This window comes from Enhydra lutris, unplaced genomic scaffold, assembly GCF_002288905.1.
Source record: "Enhydra lutris kenyoni isolate GAN:26980312 unplaced genomic scaffold, ASM228890v2 scaffoldscaffold9, whole genome shotgun sequence".
Lineage (NCBI taxonomy): Eukaryota > Metazoa > Chordata > Mammalia > Carnivora > Mustelidae > Enhydra > Enhydra lutris.
The window spans coordinates 22,276,428-22,290,371 of record NW_019154093.1 but is presented as its reverse complement, the minus strand read 5'-3'; the positions used below and the strand labels follow the sequence as shown (position 1 = coordinate 22,290,371).

General features: G+C 38.0%; 1 protein-coding gene across 1 annotated transcript in view; it reads right to left on the bottom strand.

Moving 5' to 3' along the window:
* The window catches only part of LOC111143444 (zyg-11 family member A, cell cycle regulator), a 76,965-nt gene that overhangs the window by 17,869 nt on the left and 45,152 nt on the right, over positions 1–13,944 (bottom strand). The window contains exons 4-8 of the mRNA XM_022497195.1: positions 13,059–13,199; positions 10,851–11,027; positions 8,603–8,667; positions 2,239–2,338; positions 2,092–2,145 (exon numbers count right to left, since the gene is read on the bottom strand). Of these exons, the coding sequence (XP_022352903.1) occupies positions 2,092–2,145; positions 2,239–2,338; positions 8,603–8,667; positions 10,851–11,027; positions 13,059–13,199 (537 nt within the window). The remainder of the gene's footprint in view (positions 1–2,091; positions 2,146–2,238; positions 2,339–8,602; positions 8,668–10,850; positions 11,028–13,058; positions 13,200–13,944) is intronic.

Below are 13,944 nucleotides of genomic sequence, written 5' to 3'. Positions count from 1 at the left end.
TTCTTGAAATAATTTTCTTGGATTCAAAGACATCACTCTTTCCTGGTTTTCTATTAAGTCATTTTAGACACTCCTGTCTCTCTTTTCTGGCTCCTCCTTCTCTTCCAACATACTTGGTTTTAGTCCTTTTCCTTTCTCTCTATATACTCCACACTCTTTAGGTAGGTACTTGCATCCTATATCAGAACTGATGACTCAAAATTATTCTCTAGCCCTGTCCACCCAATCCTCTGAGCTGCACCCTGTATCAAGCTGCCTCCTTGGTATCTCAAGCATCTCAGACCTTAACACATTTAAAATCACCCTTCATGTTTTTTTTAAAAGATTTTTATTTATTTATTTGACAGAGATCACAAGTAGGCAGAGAGGGAGGCGGGGCGGGGGGTGGAGAAGCAGGCCCCCTGCTGAGTAGAGAGCCCGATGAAGGCTGGATCCCAGGACCCTAAGATCATGACACGAGCCGAAGGCAAAGGCTTTAACCCACTGAGCCACCCAAGTGCCCCCACCCTTGACTTTTATCCCCCAAACCTACTGACTAGATACCAAATACCCAGAAGATTCCACTTGTAACAACAATACAAAAGGTAAAGGTCTCAGGAACTAATTTAAGAAATACAGAATATCAATATGAAGAAAACACCACATACTTCGGGGGACATGAAAGACTGAATAAATGGAGTAACAGATAGTGTTCTCAGAAGGAAAAATCAGTATCAGAGATGTTAATTCTTCTAAGTCAATCTATACACTTAACAAAACCCAAAGAAAACAAGGCTTTTTTTAGAACTAGACAAGCCAAGGGCACCTGGGTGGCTCACTCAATTAAGCATCCAATCCTTGATTTGGGCTTGGGTCATGCTCTCAGGGTTGTGAAACTGAGCTCCACGTCAGGTTCCATCCTCAGTGGAAGAGTCTGCTTGAGATTCCCTCACTCCTCTCCCTCCGCCCTTCTCCCCGCTCATAAGTGTGCACACACTCTTTCTCTCTCTCTAATAAATCAATAAAATCTTTAAAAAAAAAAAAAAAAAAAAAGAACCAGACAACCCAATTCTGATGTTCACACTAAAAAAAAAAAAAGGATAACTAAAAGAAACCCCAGGAAAGATCTTAACTATTAAGGAATTATAAAGCCAATAAATAAACTATGATATCAGCATATAAATAGACATATAAATTAACACAGCACAAAGTCCAGAAATAGATGCAAAGAGATACGGGAATTTAATATATGATAAAGGCAGCAATGCATAAGAATGGAGAAAAGATAATACATTCATTCAGGAAAAGGTACAAAGCAAACACTGAGAAGAAAAACAGACCCTTACATCCCCCCGCCAAAAAAAGCAACGCTCCAAGTAAATCAAGTATTTACATGTTAAAAATCATGAGAAATTTTTAGAAATACTTTCAAATGTGCCATCAATGTCAGAGAAATAAAATAATAAAATCAACCCTATAAATATTTTAAAGTTACTGCAGGGCAAAATATGCCATAAATAAAGTAAAAAAGTCAAACAACCAAGTGGGGAAAATAGATGCATTTCATATCACAAAGCCTCAATTTCTTAATATAGAGAGAGATTTTATAAATCAGAAGAAAGCAAGCAACCCAATGGAAAACATATCAAGGACATGAATAAATAGTTCACAGGAAACATAAATGACTGGGGGGCAGGAAGGTATCACAAGCCTCATGCCAAAGTAAGTATAAAATAAAACGATGAGGGGCGCCTGGGTGGCTCAGTGGGTTAAGCCTCTGACTTCGGCTCAGGTCATGATCCCAGGGTCCTGGGATCGAGCCCCACATCAGATTCTCTGCTCAACGGGGAGCCTGCTTCCCCCTCTCTCTGCCTACCTGTGATCTCTGTCAAATAAATAAATAAAATCTTAAAAAAAAAAAATTTTTATTTAGAGATGTGGAGGTAGATACTAGAAGAAGTAGCTCTAAGAGTAGAAAGTAGTTTCTTCTGGCGAGCAGGTCTTACAGATGTTTCATTTTATAAGCTTTTTAGAAGGATCTGACTTTTTAAATTATGTACATACATTTTTTATTGGAAAAAAGAAAGGTTATAAGAATGACAACCCACCTACCTTAACTGCCATGAGGAGCTCTTCCTGAAGTTGTGCAGTTTGCTCAGGTGAGAGCTATAAGCAAACAAAAAGCCGAAAGTGAAATACTAGCGGGTCAGAGTTCCCTCAAGAAGAGAGAGAGAAATCTTGCCTTTAGCGATCACGTACCTGAAGGGCTAGAATAGAAGTGATGCTCACTGCCATTGTTTGCATCTTGGGGTTCTCATGTTTACAGAGCCATCTCATAACAAACTTGGCAGCATCAAACCTGAAAAGCAGTATTTTTCTCACAATAAAGTTTTAAACCGTACATAAGGAGAGAGGAAATCACTTAGCCTCCCCAACAAATTCTGTATCTTAGATTTCTAAAGCCTCAGCTATGAAAATCAAGAGCATCTGACAAAAAGATTAGGAGAGCAGGCAAATAGGAATGTAAGCGAAATGCACAGAATTCAAAGAAAGATAAGCAGATCAAAGAAAGTCTTATTTTAAGCATTAAGTTTCTACTATGATGGGTATGAAAAAAGGAAAGAAGATCCCATAGAGGTAGTACTTTGTAATCTGAATTGTAGACAATGCTAAGATGCCACAGCGAACAAATCACTTAGCTAGAGAGAATGCATGCCCTTTTTTAAAAAGAGGCAGCTGGTAGTCAACTGCTACTGATTGCAGCTGTAAGAATAAAGACTGCATTGAGAAAGACCTAACTTTTCAAGAAGAGGTAGGTAGAAATAGTTTTGTTTTTGTTTTTGTTTTTTTTTAGTGAGGAAGACCACCTTCCTTATTGTAATTTTAAAAGTCAACTCCCATTTTAAGTACACATCTCAATTAGATTTGAGAATGGCTTAAGCCTACAATTTTGCACCAACGTATCACAGGCTTTGTTCATGTTAGCCTGTGCTTAATTTTCCTGCCATTAGCAGCAACTATTACAAATGTTTCTGAGCTTATGGATCTGGAAGACTATACTATAAAGGCCTCAGGAGGAGTGCCTTTGGAGTCTAAGAAGATGATTTTCGTAATTATTATCCACAAAATCGTAAGAAAGACTTATGTTTAGAACACACTCTACTTCTTAAGCTAGGCACTGCCGTAAGCACTTTACAAACATTATCATGTCTAATCCTCAGAAGAGCCACCATTTTATAAATGAGGAAACTCATGCAAAGATAATGGAAGGGATAGAACTTGAATCCACGTATGTTTGACTCTCTGGACCACATGTTCTTTTTTTTTTTTTTTTTTTTAAGATTTTATTTATTTATTTGACAGATCACAAGTAGGCAGAAAGGCAGGCAGAGAGAGAGAGAGAGGAGGAAGCAGGCTCCCTGCCGAGCAGAGAGCCTGATACGGGGCTCGATCCCAGGACCCTGGGATCACGACCCGAGCCGAAGGCAGAGGCTTTAACCCACTGAGCCACCCAGGCGCCCCTGGACCCCATGTTCTTAACCACTCACTACTCTGAACTGGAATCAGACTTTGGGAGACATTTTCGAGCACAGCTGGCCCTGGAACAACACAGGTTTGAACTGTACTGGTCCACTTATACACAGACGTTTTTCAATAAATATACTGGAAAATTTTTTGGAGATTTGCAACAATTTGGAAAAACTCAGACCAAGCACATAGTCTAGAAACATCAAAAAAATTAAGATAGGTATTTATAAATGCATAAAATATACATAAATACTAGGTAGTAGTTTCTTTTACTATTTATAACCATAAAATATACATACATCTACTATAAAAGTTTAAAATTTATTGAAACTTACACAAACACCAACCGTACATGGTACCATTCAGTCAAGAGAAATGTAAACAAAGTATTAAACAGTAACAGCATAAAAGTAACTACAGTTCATACTCTACAACTGTAATTATTTCACAGCCACCTCCTGTCAATATGGGGGTGAGCTCAAGCGTTCTGAGTATCCACTTAAAATGCCATGCAAAACTAATCACTCCGTATGAGCAGTTCGTCTTTCCAGTAAATTGCAAAGTAAAAAGTAATCTCTTACAGTTCTTGTGTATTTTTCATTGTGTTTCATGAAATACTGTAAACCTTGAGTAAAACCACTGGGGAGGACCCATATAAAGTGCCACCAGTGATGCTGGATGTGCTCCCAAGAAGCAGAGAAAAGGTGACATTACAAAAAAAAGGTGACTGCCTGATATCTACTGTAGACTGAGGTCTGCAGCTGAGGTTACCCATCATTTTAAGACAAATGAGTCCAGTATAAGGACCGTTGTAAAAAAAAAAAAAAAAAGAAAAAGAAAAAGAAAAGTAAATTTGTTAAGTTGTTGTTGCAGCTATGCCAGGAGGCATGAAAACCTTTGCACTTTTTGCAAAACACGTTTTCATCTCTTTTATGTGGGTACAGGATTGCTGTGAGAAACTCATACTTACAGACTCAAATATGATTCAACAAAAAGTGAATTCATGGGGCACCTGGGTGGCTCAGTGGGTTAAGCCTCTGCCTTCGGCTTGGGTCATGGTCTCAGGTTCCTGGGATCGAGCCCACCCCCCACCGCCCCCGCATGGATGGGGCTCTCTGCTTAGCAGGAAGCCTGCTTCCCCCTCTCTGTCTCTGCCAACTTGTGATCTCTCTCTCAAATAAATAAATAAAATCTTTAAAAAAAAAAAGTGAATTCATTATATGACAAGTTAAAACAAAAGGAAGGTGAAGGATCTAAAACTACAAAATTCAATGCCAGCAAAGGATGGTTTGATAATTTTAGAAAGGGGTTGGAATTTAAAAATGTCAAGATAACAGAAGCAGCTTCTGCCAATCAAGGCGCAGCAGATGAGTTCTCAGACACCATTAAGACAATCATGGAAGAGAAAAGAGATTAACCTGAACAAGTTTCTAATGTAGATGAAAGTGTTCCATCCTGGGGGTAAAAGAAAAAAAAAAAAAGCCACAAAGGACATTTATTAGAGAGAGAAGTTGAGCACCAGGAATGAAGGCAAGAAGGGACAGGCTAACTCTACTGCTTTGTGAGAATACAGCTAGCTTTATGGTTAAGAATTGTCCCTGTCGGGGCGCCTGGGTGGCTCCGTGGGTTAAGCCTTTGCCTTCGGCTCAGGTCATGATCCCAGGGTCTTGGGATCAAACCCCGCATCGGGCTCTCTGCTCAGCAGGGAGCCTACTTCCCCTTCTCTCTCTCTGTCTGCCTCTCTGCACACTTGTGATCTCTGTCAAATAAATAAATAAAATCTTAAAAAAAAAAAAAAAAAGAATTGTCCCTGCCTATAAAGCTGCTAAGCTCCAAGACTTGAAGGGAAAAGATAAACACTGGCTGCTAGTCTAAAAAACCTTAACAAGAAGGTTTGGACAAGAATCCTTTTTCTGGTGGCGCTCGGGTGGCTCAGATGGTTAGCATCTGCCTTCAGCTTGGGACATGTTCCTGGGGTCCCGGAATCAAGCCCCACGTAGGGCTCCCTACTTAGTGGGGAGTCTGCTTCTCCCACTCCTTCTGCCTGCCACTCACTCTCTACCCCTCTCTCTGTCAAATATGTAAATAAGTAAATAAAATCTTCAAAAAAAAAAAAAATCCCTTTTCTGGATTGGTTCCATCAATACTTTGTTCCTGAAGTCAGGAAGTACTTTGCCAGTAAAGGACTGCCATCCCCCCCATCCCTTTTAAAATTTTTCTTTAAATTCTAGTTAGTTAACATATGGTGCAATATTGGTTTAGGACTGCCTTTTAAAATTCTTTTATTTTTAAGATTTTATTATTTTTTTAAAGATTTTATTTATTTATTTGACAGACAGAGATGACAAGCAGGCAGAGAGGCAGGAGGGGGCGGGGGGGAAGCAGGCTCCCCGCTGAGCAGAGAGCCTGATGTGGGGCTCAATCCCAGGACCCTGGGATCATGACCGGAGCCAAAGGCAGAGGCTTTAACCCACTGAGCCACCCAGGCGCCCCTCATCGTTTTATTTTATACTTACTTTGACATGAGGCTTGTGATACCTTCCTGCCCCCCAGTCATTTATGTTTCCTGTGAACTATTTATTCATGTCCTTGATATGTTTTCCATTGGGTTGCTAGCTTTCTTCTGATTTATAAAATCTCTCTATATATTAAGAAATTGAGGCTTGGACCCTGGGATCATGACCGGAGCCAAAGGCAGTGGCTTTAACCCACTGAGCCACCCAGGCGCCCCAAGATTTTATTTTTTTTTTTAAGATTTTATTAAAATTATTTTGACAGATGTCAACTTAATGGAGATAAGCACTTCCAAACAAAGAGGAAGAAGATGTAGGAGAAGCAGTGACAGAAAATTTACTGGCATTAGATAATCTGGCAGAAGAGTCTGATTATTCAAGACTGCTTTTGACATCTTTTATAACCTGGACCCTTCTATAATATGGGCAGAGAAACTAAACCAAATGGTAGAAGAAGGATTGGTACCATATAAAAATATTTTTAGAGAAATGAAAAAGCAACGGTGGCAGACAGAAATCATGATATATTTCTGTCAAGGTACACCAAGTGTGCCTGCCTCCCCTTCCACTTCCTCCACCTCCTCCACCCCCAGGACGGCAAGACCAACCCTTTCTCTTCCTCCTCAGCCTATTCCCCATGAAAATGATGAGGATAAAGACCTTTATGATAATCCATTTTCACTTAATGAGCAGTAAATAATTATCGTGCTTACAGTTAATAAACGTATCTATTGTGTAAGTATCTTCATATGAACATCTAACAACTGTACAACAAAAACTGTAGGAGATGCTTCTGTGTCATCATCATCATCGCCTAAGCATTCATAATGCAGAAGATCACATGCAAAACTTGGAAGTGGACAGCCTATTCTTATATGGCATAAGGTAAGTGATATTTAATATAAAATTAAGAAGGTGTTAGTTTTCTTACAGCTTAAAACTTTGCTTTCGGGGCACCTGGGTGGCTCGGTAGGTTAAAGCCTCTGCCTTCGGCTCGGGTCATGGTCCCAGGGTCCTGGGATCGAGCCCCACATCGGGCTCTCTGCTCAGCGGGAGCCTGCTTCCTCCTCTCTCTCTCTCTGCCTGCCTCTCTGCCTACTTGTGATCTCTATCTGTAAAATAAATAAATAAAATCTTTAAAAAAAAAACAAACTTTGCTTTCAAAGAATTACATTACCATACACTATGCCTTTCTATCATAATTGGAGAAACTGCCTATCAGCCTATCATCACAGGTAAATAATTTTACTTTTTAAAATGTAACAATGTTTCCAATATTGTATTATGACTGTTATACTGCATGCCATAAAAAGTCATTGCGATTCATTCATTAGAGGAAGGATATGCTACCATGAAGCAATTCTATTGCTTATACAACACTACCATAAAGCAATTTTATGGCTGCTTCTTCATTATCGGTGCATGACTATACCCCCAATAAAATATATATATATATATATATATATATATATATATATATATATGTTTTGCTTCGTTTTTGTTGAGAGAGAGTGTGTGCGTGTATGTGCACATGAACACTCCTCACAGAGCCTGCCAGAGCCACAACCTTAAGATCATGACCAGAGCCAAAATTAATAAGAGTCAGGCACCTAACTGACTGAGCCACCCAGGTGCCCTGTTAATAAGTATTTCTTTTTCACATTATCTTTTTTCTTTCTTCCTAAGTAAACTCCACCCCCAATGTGGAGCTCAAACTCATGACCCTGAGATCAAGAGTCACATGCTCTACCAACTGAGCCAATCAAGAGCCCCACACTGTCTTTTCTCTTTCTTTCTTTTTTTTTTTTTTGTAAAGATTTATTTAGAGAGAGAGTGCACAAGCAGGAAGAGGGGAAGAGAGAGAGAGGAGGAGAGAAGCAGATTCCCTGCTGAGCACGGAGCCTGACACTCACTCTCATAACCCTAAGATCATGAGCTGAGCCAAAATCAAAAGTCAGATGATTAACCAACTGAGCCACCCAGGCACCCCTACCTTTTCATTTTTGTTATCTAGCCTTAGTAATACATACAACGTCCACAGTGTTTTGTATGATATAAGATGATACCGATGTAGGTACGGACAGACAATTCATCTTATAAACAGATAATGTAAGCTTTTGGTATTGATAAATACAGCGCAGTGTTATAAATGTATTGTACTTTCTCTTCTTTATGATTTTCTTAATAACATTTTCTTTTCTCTGGGTTGCTTCATTGTAGAATACAGTATATAATAATACTTAACATATAAAATACGTGTTAATCGACTGTTTATCACGAAGGCTTTCCAGTCAACAACAGACTATGAGTGGTTAAGTTTTTAGTGACTCCGAAGATATACACGCATTTTTGACTGTGCAGGGTTGAGGGGGCAAGTGTCCCCAATCCCTGCATTGTTCAAGAGTCAGCCATAGGGTACTTCCAATCACCTCTGTGGCAGATGCTCAACAGAACATTTTCCTCAGACACCTTAGCCCAGCCTTAATCAAACCCTCGCTAATAAGCTAAAAACCAAAAACCAACAATGTTCAGAGTAACACTGGTCAATATCCCAAAATCAGATGACCAAGTTTTATACTTGCCTGTCAAAGGGAACATCCACAAGAATCCTGGAATTAGTTAAGGAGAGAAGACAATTCTTCTGTAACTTTAAGGGAATAAAGAAAAATAATTTTGAGCAAAGGTATACCCCATTCTAAATAAAGATTCTAAGCACCTGGAAGGTGCTACCAATGAGCTTTTCTTACTGAGAACTCACTGTGTACCTGGCTCTCTCCAAGTTATTCATTCAATCTCACTATATCACATTCACCTCTGCCTAAAGAATAATCTGCCCCCCCTTTTTTGGCAAAGCAGGGGGTCTCTTCCCCCTGAACCCTAGTGCCTGTGTGTCAATCCAAATCAATTACCTGAAGCCTGGCCATCTACAGATGTCCTTACCAGACCTCATAACTAACTCTGTGATAGAGCTATACTTGCAAACTAAGACTGCTAGGGTTGAACTGGGCCTTTACAGATAGGAAAGAAAGAGAAGGTCTCCTGAGAAAGCTGTGAGAATAGAAAAATATACCATCTCTTTGAAAAGCCATGAGTAGGCCAGTCTGAATGAAGTACAGTGTATGAGGCAGGGGCAACAAGCCTGAAATGCCAACAGGAACTAGGCAGTAACATAAAAAAGTGAAGACGGCTGAGTAGGACACAGCAGAGCAATGGTGGAAATTATGAACAACAGGAGAATTCATGCCCTTTTATGGGGCAGTTTTTACTCTAACTGATGGCTTCCATGAAGGAATTAACACTAAACTCTGAAGGAGCTGCCAACTTTTCAAGAGAAAGTGAAAATGCAGATTTTTTTTTAATTGCAGAAAGACCACCTTCCTTATTTTATTTTTTTAATTTCCATTGTAAGTACACACTTCAGTTACATTTGGCAAATTGATACAGCTGTATAACCACTACCATCCACCATCACCATAATTGAGATAAAAAATATTTCCATCACCCCAAAGAGTTGCACTGTACCACCTTCTAATCAATCCCAACCTCAGAAAATTACATTGTCATTACAGATTAATCTTTCCCAAAGTTTCACACAAATAGAATCATATAATATTTACTCTTCTGTGTCTGGCTTATTTTGCTCAGCATATGTTTTTGAGATTCATCCATGTTGCACGTAACAGCACTTTATTCCTTTTTATTGCCAACAGGAGTTTCTTAAAAGAATACACCACAATTTGCTTATCTATTCACCTGTTCAACAAGTGAAAGGTTTTCGGTTTTAGGGGATATATTATGAATAAAGATATTATGAACATTCATGTAAAAGGCTTTGTATGAAGCTGCGATTTCATTTCTCTAGGAGTAGAAAGATTAGGTAGTAAAGAAGATCTATGTCTAACTTTGAAAGAAACTACCAGACTGTTGAACTGTAAGTTGTATCATTTTACATTCTTAACATCTATTTATGAGAATTTTGGTTGCTCCACACCCTTGCTAACACTTTGTATTGTCAGTCTTTTAATTTCAACCAGTCTGGAGGGTGTGTAATAGTATCTACTGATAATTCAATGTGCTTTTAATTTGCATTTTCCTTATGATTAAAAACACTGAGCATCTTTTCACATGCTCATCTTTCATCTGCTTAATCTTCCTCAGTAAAGTGCTCAAATCTTTTGCCTTTTTATAAAATGGATTTGTCTTATGTGGAGTTAAGAGTTCTTTATATTCTCTATAAAAGTCCTTTTTCATATATACAAAATAAACATTTTTTCCATCCCATGACTTACCCTTTTCAGTTTGTGTGCGTGTATGTATGTATGTGTGTATGCATATGAGAAGCCTTTAATTTTGATGAATTCTAATTTATTATTTTTCTTTAATGAAATGTGCTTTTTATATCATAAGAAAACTTTGCCTACTCCAAGGTCACAAATATTTTGTTCTGTTTTCTCCTAGAAATTTTATGGTTTTCAGCTTTTATATTTAGATCTATGACTCAATTCAATTTAACTTTTTTTTTTTTCCAATTTAATTTTCACATATGATGTTAACCCTGTAAGGATGTACTGAAGTGTTAACAATACATGGATTTCTGGGTCAATGGCTTCCAACAAATTTTTTAAAAATTTAAACCCAACTGCTAATCCAAATATACTACTTTTTTCTATAACAAACATAAATTCCTTGTCTATTCTCTCTCAGGGAGATGAACAATCAAAACAAAATAATGCTAATACTAATAATAGCTAATACTAACTAATACTAAAAATTCTTTTCATATTATTTGTCCTGAAATAAGAAGCAGTCAAGTTATTCAATTCAAATTACCTGCTGGTAATGGGGGAAATTTTTCAGAGCCTTGAAAAGCAGACAGGTGACCTCTGACAACAGACGAACGGGCATCCCCCTGGCCAGGCCCTGGCGTGTTAAGTTGAGGGCGCAAGCACTGGCTGTGAACTGCACTGGCAAATCCAATGGATGATTCCTCATTCCTACAGCCACAAGCTGAAGATGAACTTGTTTTTAGTGGCATATGACAACAGGAGCATTCTTTTTTTTTTTTTTTAAGGTTTTATTTATTATTTGACAGAGACAGACAGACAGACAGAAAGCACAAGCAGGGGGAGCAAAAGAGGGAGCGGAAGAAGCAGGCTCCTGCTGATGACTTGAGTTGAAGGCAGATGCTTAACAGTCTTAGCAACCCAGGGGCACCAAACATTCTTTATACTGTCTGCATTTGTGTTAGCTGGCAAAAATATTTGCTCACTGGAATAGAAAGTAAAAGATTTTTCCCTATCCTAAGCATTTACTTCTCAGGGCAACAGCAATACCTTCCCATCCAAATGAGGTTATTAACTACATGTGTGACTTTAGGCACGTCACTTCTCTTCTCTGGACTTCCATTTCCTCCATGATTTCGTAATCATTTATTAAGCCTCACTCCATACAAGGCATTGTGATAAATACTACAGAACACAATGCAAATTACTTACACCCTATTCCTTAGCATAAAGCCTTGTAAGAAAAACACGGTATGTAAACAAATAACATTGCGAGGGATATCAAAACATGAAACTGGAAAAAAAAAAAAGCACCATAAGTTATATAAACTGCTACCTAAGGTAGTTGGGGAGGGAGCATTCATTTCTGGTATGGATCAGAATTCTTCATTCCAAGAGCACCTTTAGGCAGGGTCTCAGATAAGATTTGGACAGAAGGAGGTGGAGATAGGGATGGAATGAAAATGGGACTACTTAGGAATGGAAATGTGATAAGGAAATACACAGAACAGATAAAAGGATGGGATGAATCCACCAACAGAGGAGGAAATAATTTCAATTTAATAGAATACTGAAATAATTTGAAAACTGCAAACATAACATTAGAAACTAGGTCATTAGAAGACAGACTGTAGAAGACCTACAACACAAATGTAACATGAAGGCGTTGTATTAAACTTAGACCAGAGCTGCACTAACATTCAGGGACAGTGCAATCTGTTCTGTCTATCTCTATCTACCTCAGAAACCAGTCTGCTGATACTGGCATGAGCCATGATTTTAAGAGACCAGAGCCCCTCACTCTAACAGCTGCATGAAGTAACAGAGCCTAAACGCAGACCTGGGATACATTTCCACTACGGAAAATGACTTTTTTCTATATTACTAATTTGCTCCTAGGATTTCACCAGATTGCTATCATCCAAGTTAAATATGTAGAAATAAAACAACAAAAAACATGATTTTCAAAAATCACAGAATATCTAATTCAAGCTCCTCATTACATACGGGAAACAAAGGTCCAGAGTTTTTCACTTTATACAGTACTGCTTTTAAGTTATGAACAAATCTTATCTCCCACAATGTAGAAATACCCAATTTTTTTAAGGAACTATAAAGAATTACAGAATAATAATAAAAACAAAGTGACTTCGAGTCTTCCATTTTCATCTTACATTTCCCTTTAAATAAATGCACTTTTCTTTCCCAAACCACTTAATACTTCCAAAAACATTTAAAATAAATTCATTTTTCTATAAGCCAAAGCAAAGTTTGGCCCTATCAATACTGGTCATTTTACTTTATTCACAAAATACTTTAAATGGTAGATCTTGCACCCTTAATTATTATATTTTGTTCTGTTCTTATTGGATACACTGTTGTTTTCTTTCAGAAAACCAAATGTTAGGTTTTAAAGAGTACACAAATGAATAAATAAGAAACAACATTTACAGTGAAATGAATATATGTTTATAGATTAAGATCTCCTATTTTAGGCAAAATAGTACAAATGTCCTCTCCTTCTCAGACTAAATCAAAAAACTAGATGACTTGAATTAATTTAGATGCTCAAAATGAGAGATGCTCTGGCCATTAATTAAGCCTAACACTGTTCTCCTTTCTCCCTAAGGGTACCTTGGCTCACTAAGGCATCTAATAAGGCATCTAAGTTACTGTATTCCATGTGTTTGGTGAACAGCTTTAATTGAACTAAGTAAAAAGTAGTAACAAAACTACCTTTCTGCGATGTAGTTACCTTTAAAATAGCAGGCATGGTTACCTGCATTGAAAATGTCTCTGTGAAGAGCCTGTAGAGTGCTTCCTTCATAAAACATGACCTATTCCTGTATCGGCTCAGTGCTTCTGAGATCTGACTCATATTGGCTCCTCCAGCAACCTGAAAAACAAAGATGTTACCAGTAGGCTTCACAGTTCAGGCTTTTAGGGACTTTAAGTGTTTCAAACAGTGAAAGGTGTTCAATTAATGGTCCAGGTGCTTTACAAAGTTTTTTGAATCCTAAGCCTAATAGGTAAATGTTTTCCTCAACCTCATTTTACAATGGGGCCAGAGAGATAAAGTATGAAGCTAAATGTAATGAACCAATTATGTGGTGGAGCCAAATTCAAAAACCATTTCCCTAAAACTGTATTACGGTTAAGACTTCAATTGAGGGGCGCCTGGGTGGCTCAGTGGGTTAAAGCCTCTGCCTTCGGCTCGGGTCATGATCCCAGGGTCCTGGGATCAAGCCCCGCATCGGGCTCTCTGCTCGGCAGGGAGTCTGCTTCCTTCTCTCTCTCTGCCTACTTGTGATTTCTGTCTGTCAAATAAATAAATAAAATCTTAAAAAAAAAAAAAAAAGACTTCAATTGAACAATGGGTAGCATATATATTTTTAAACAATCAAGAACAATGATCGCATATCTTCTAAGTACTACTCATATAGGATAAATTAAGATAGGAGAAAGGTGAAAGGCCACATAAAATAACTAAAATGAAAAAGGGAATTGACATTTTTGTAGTAATATTATTTTATTATTTGTTAATTATTAAATGTTAACATAATTCTTCCTTGCTACCACTTAGGTGATAGTTTTTAAAAATCTATACATAGACTTTGGGTCTAGAGGATAATGGTGTCCCC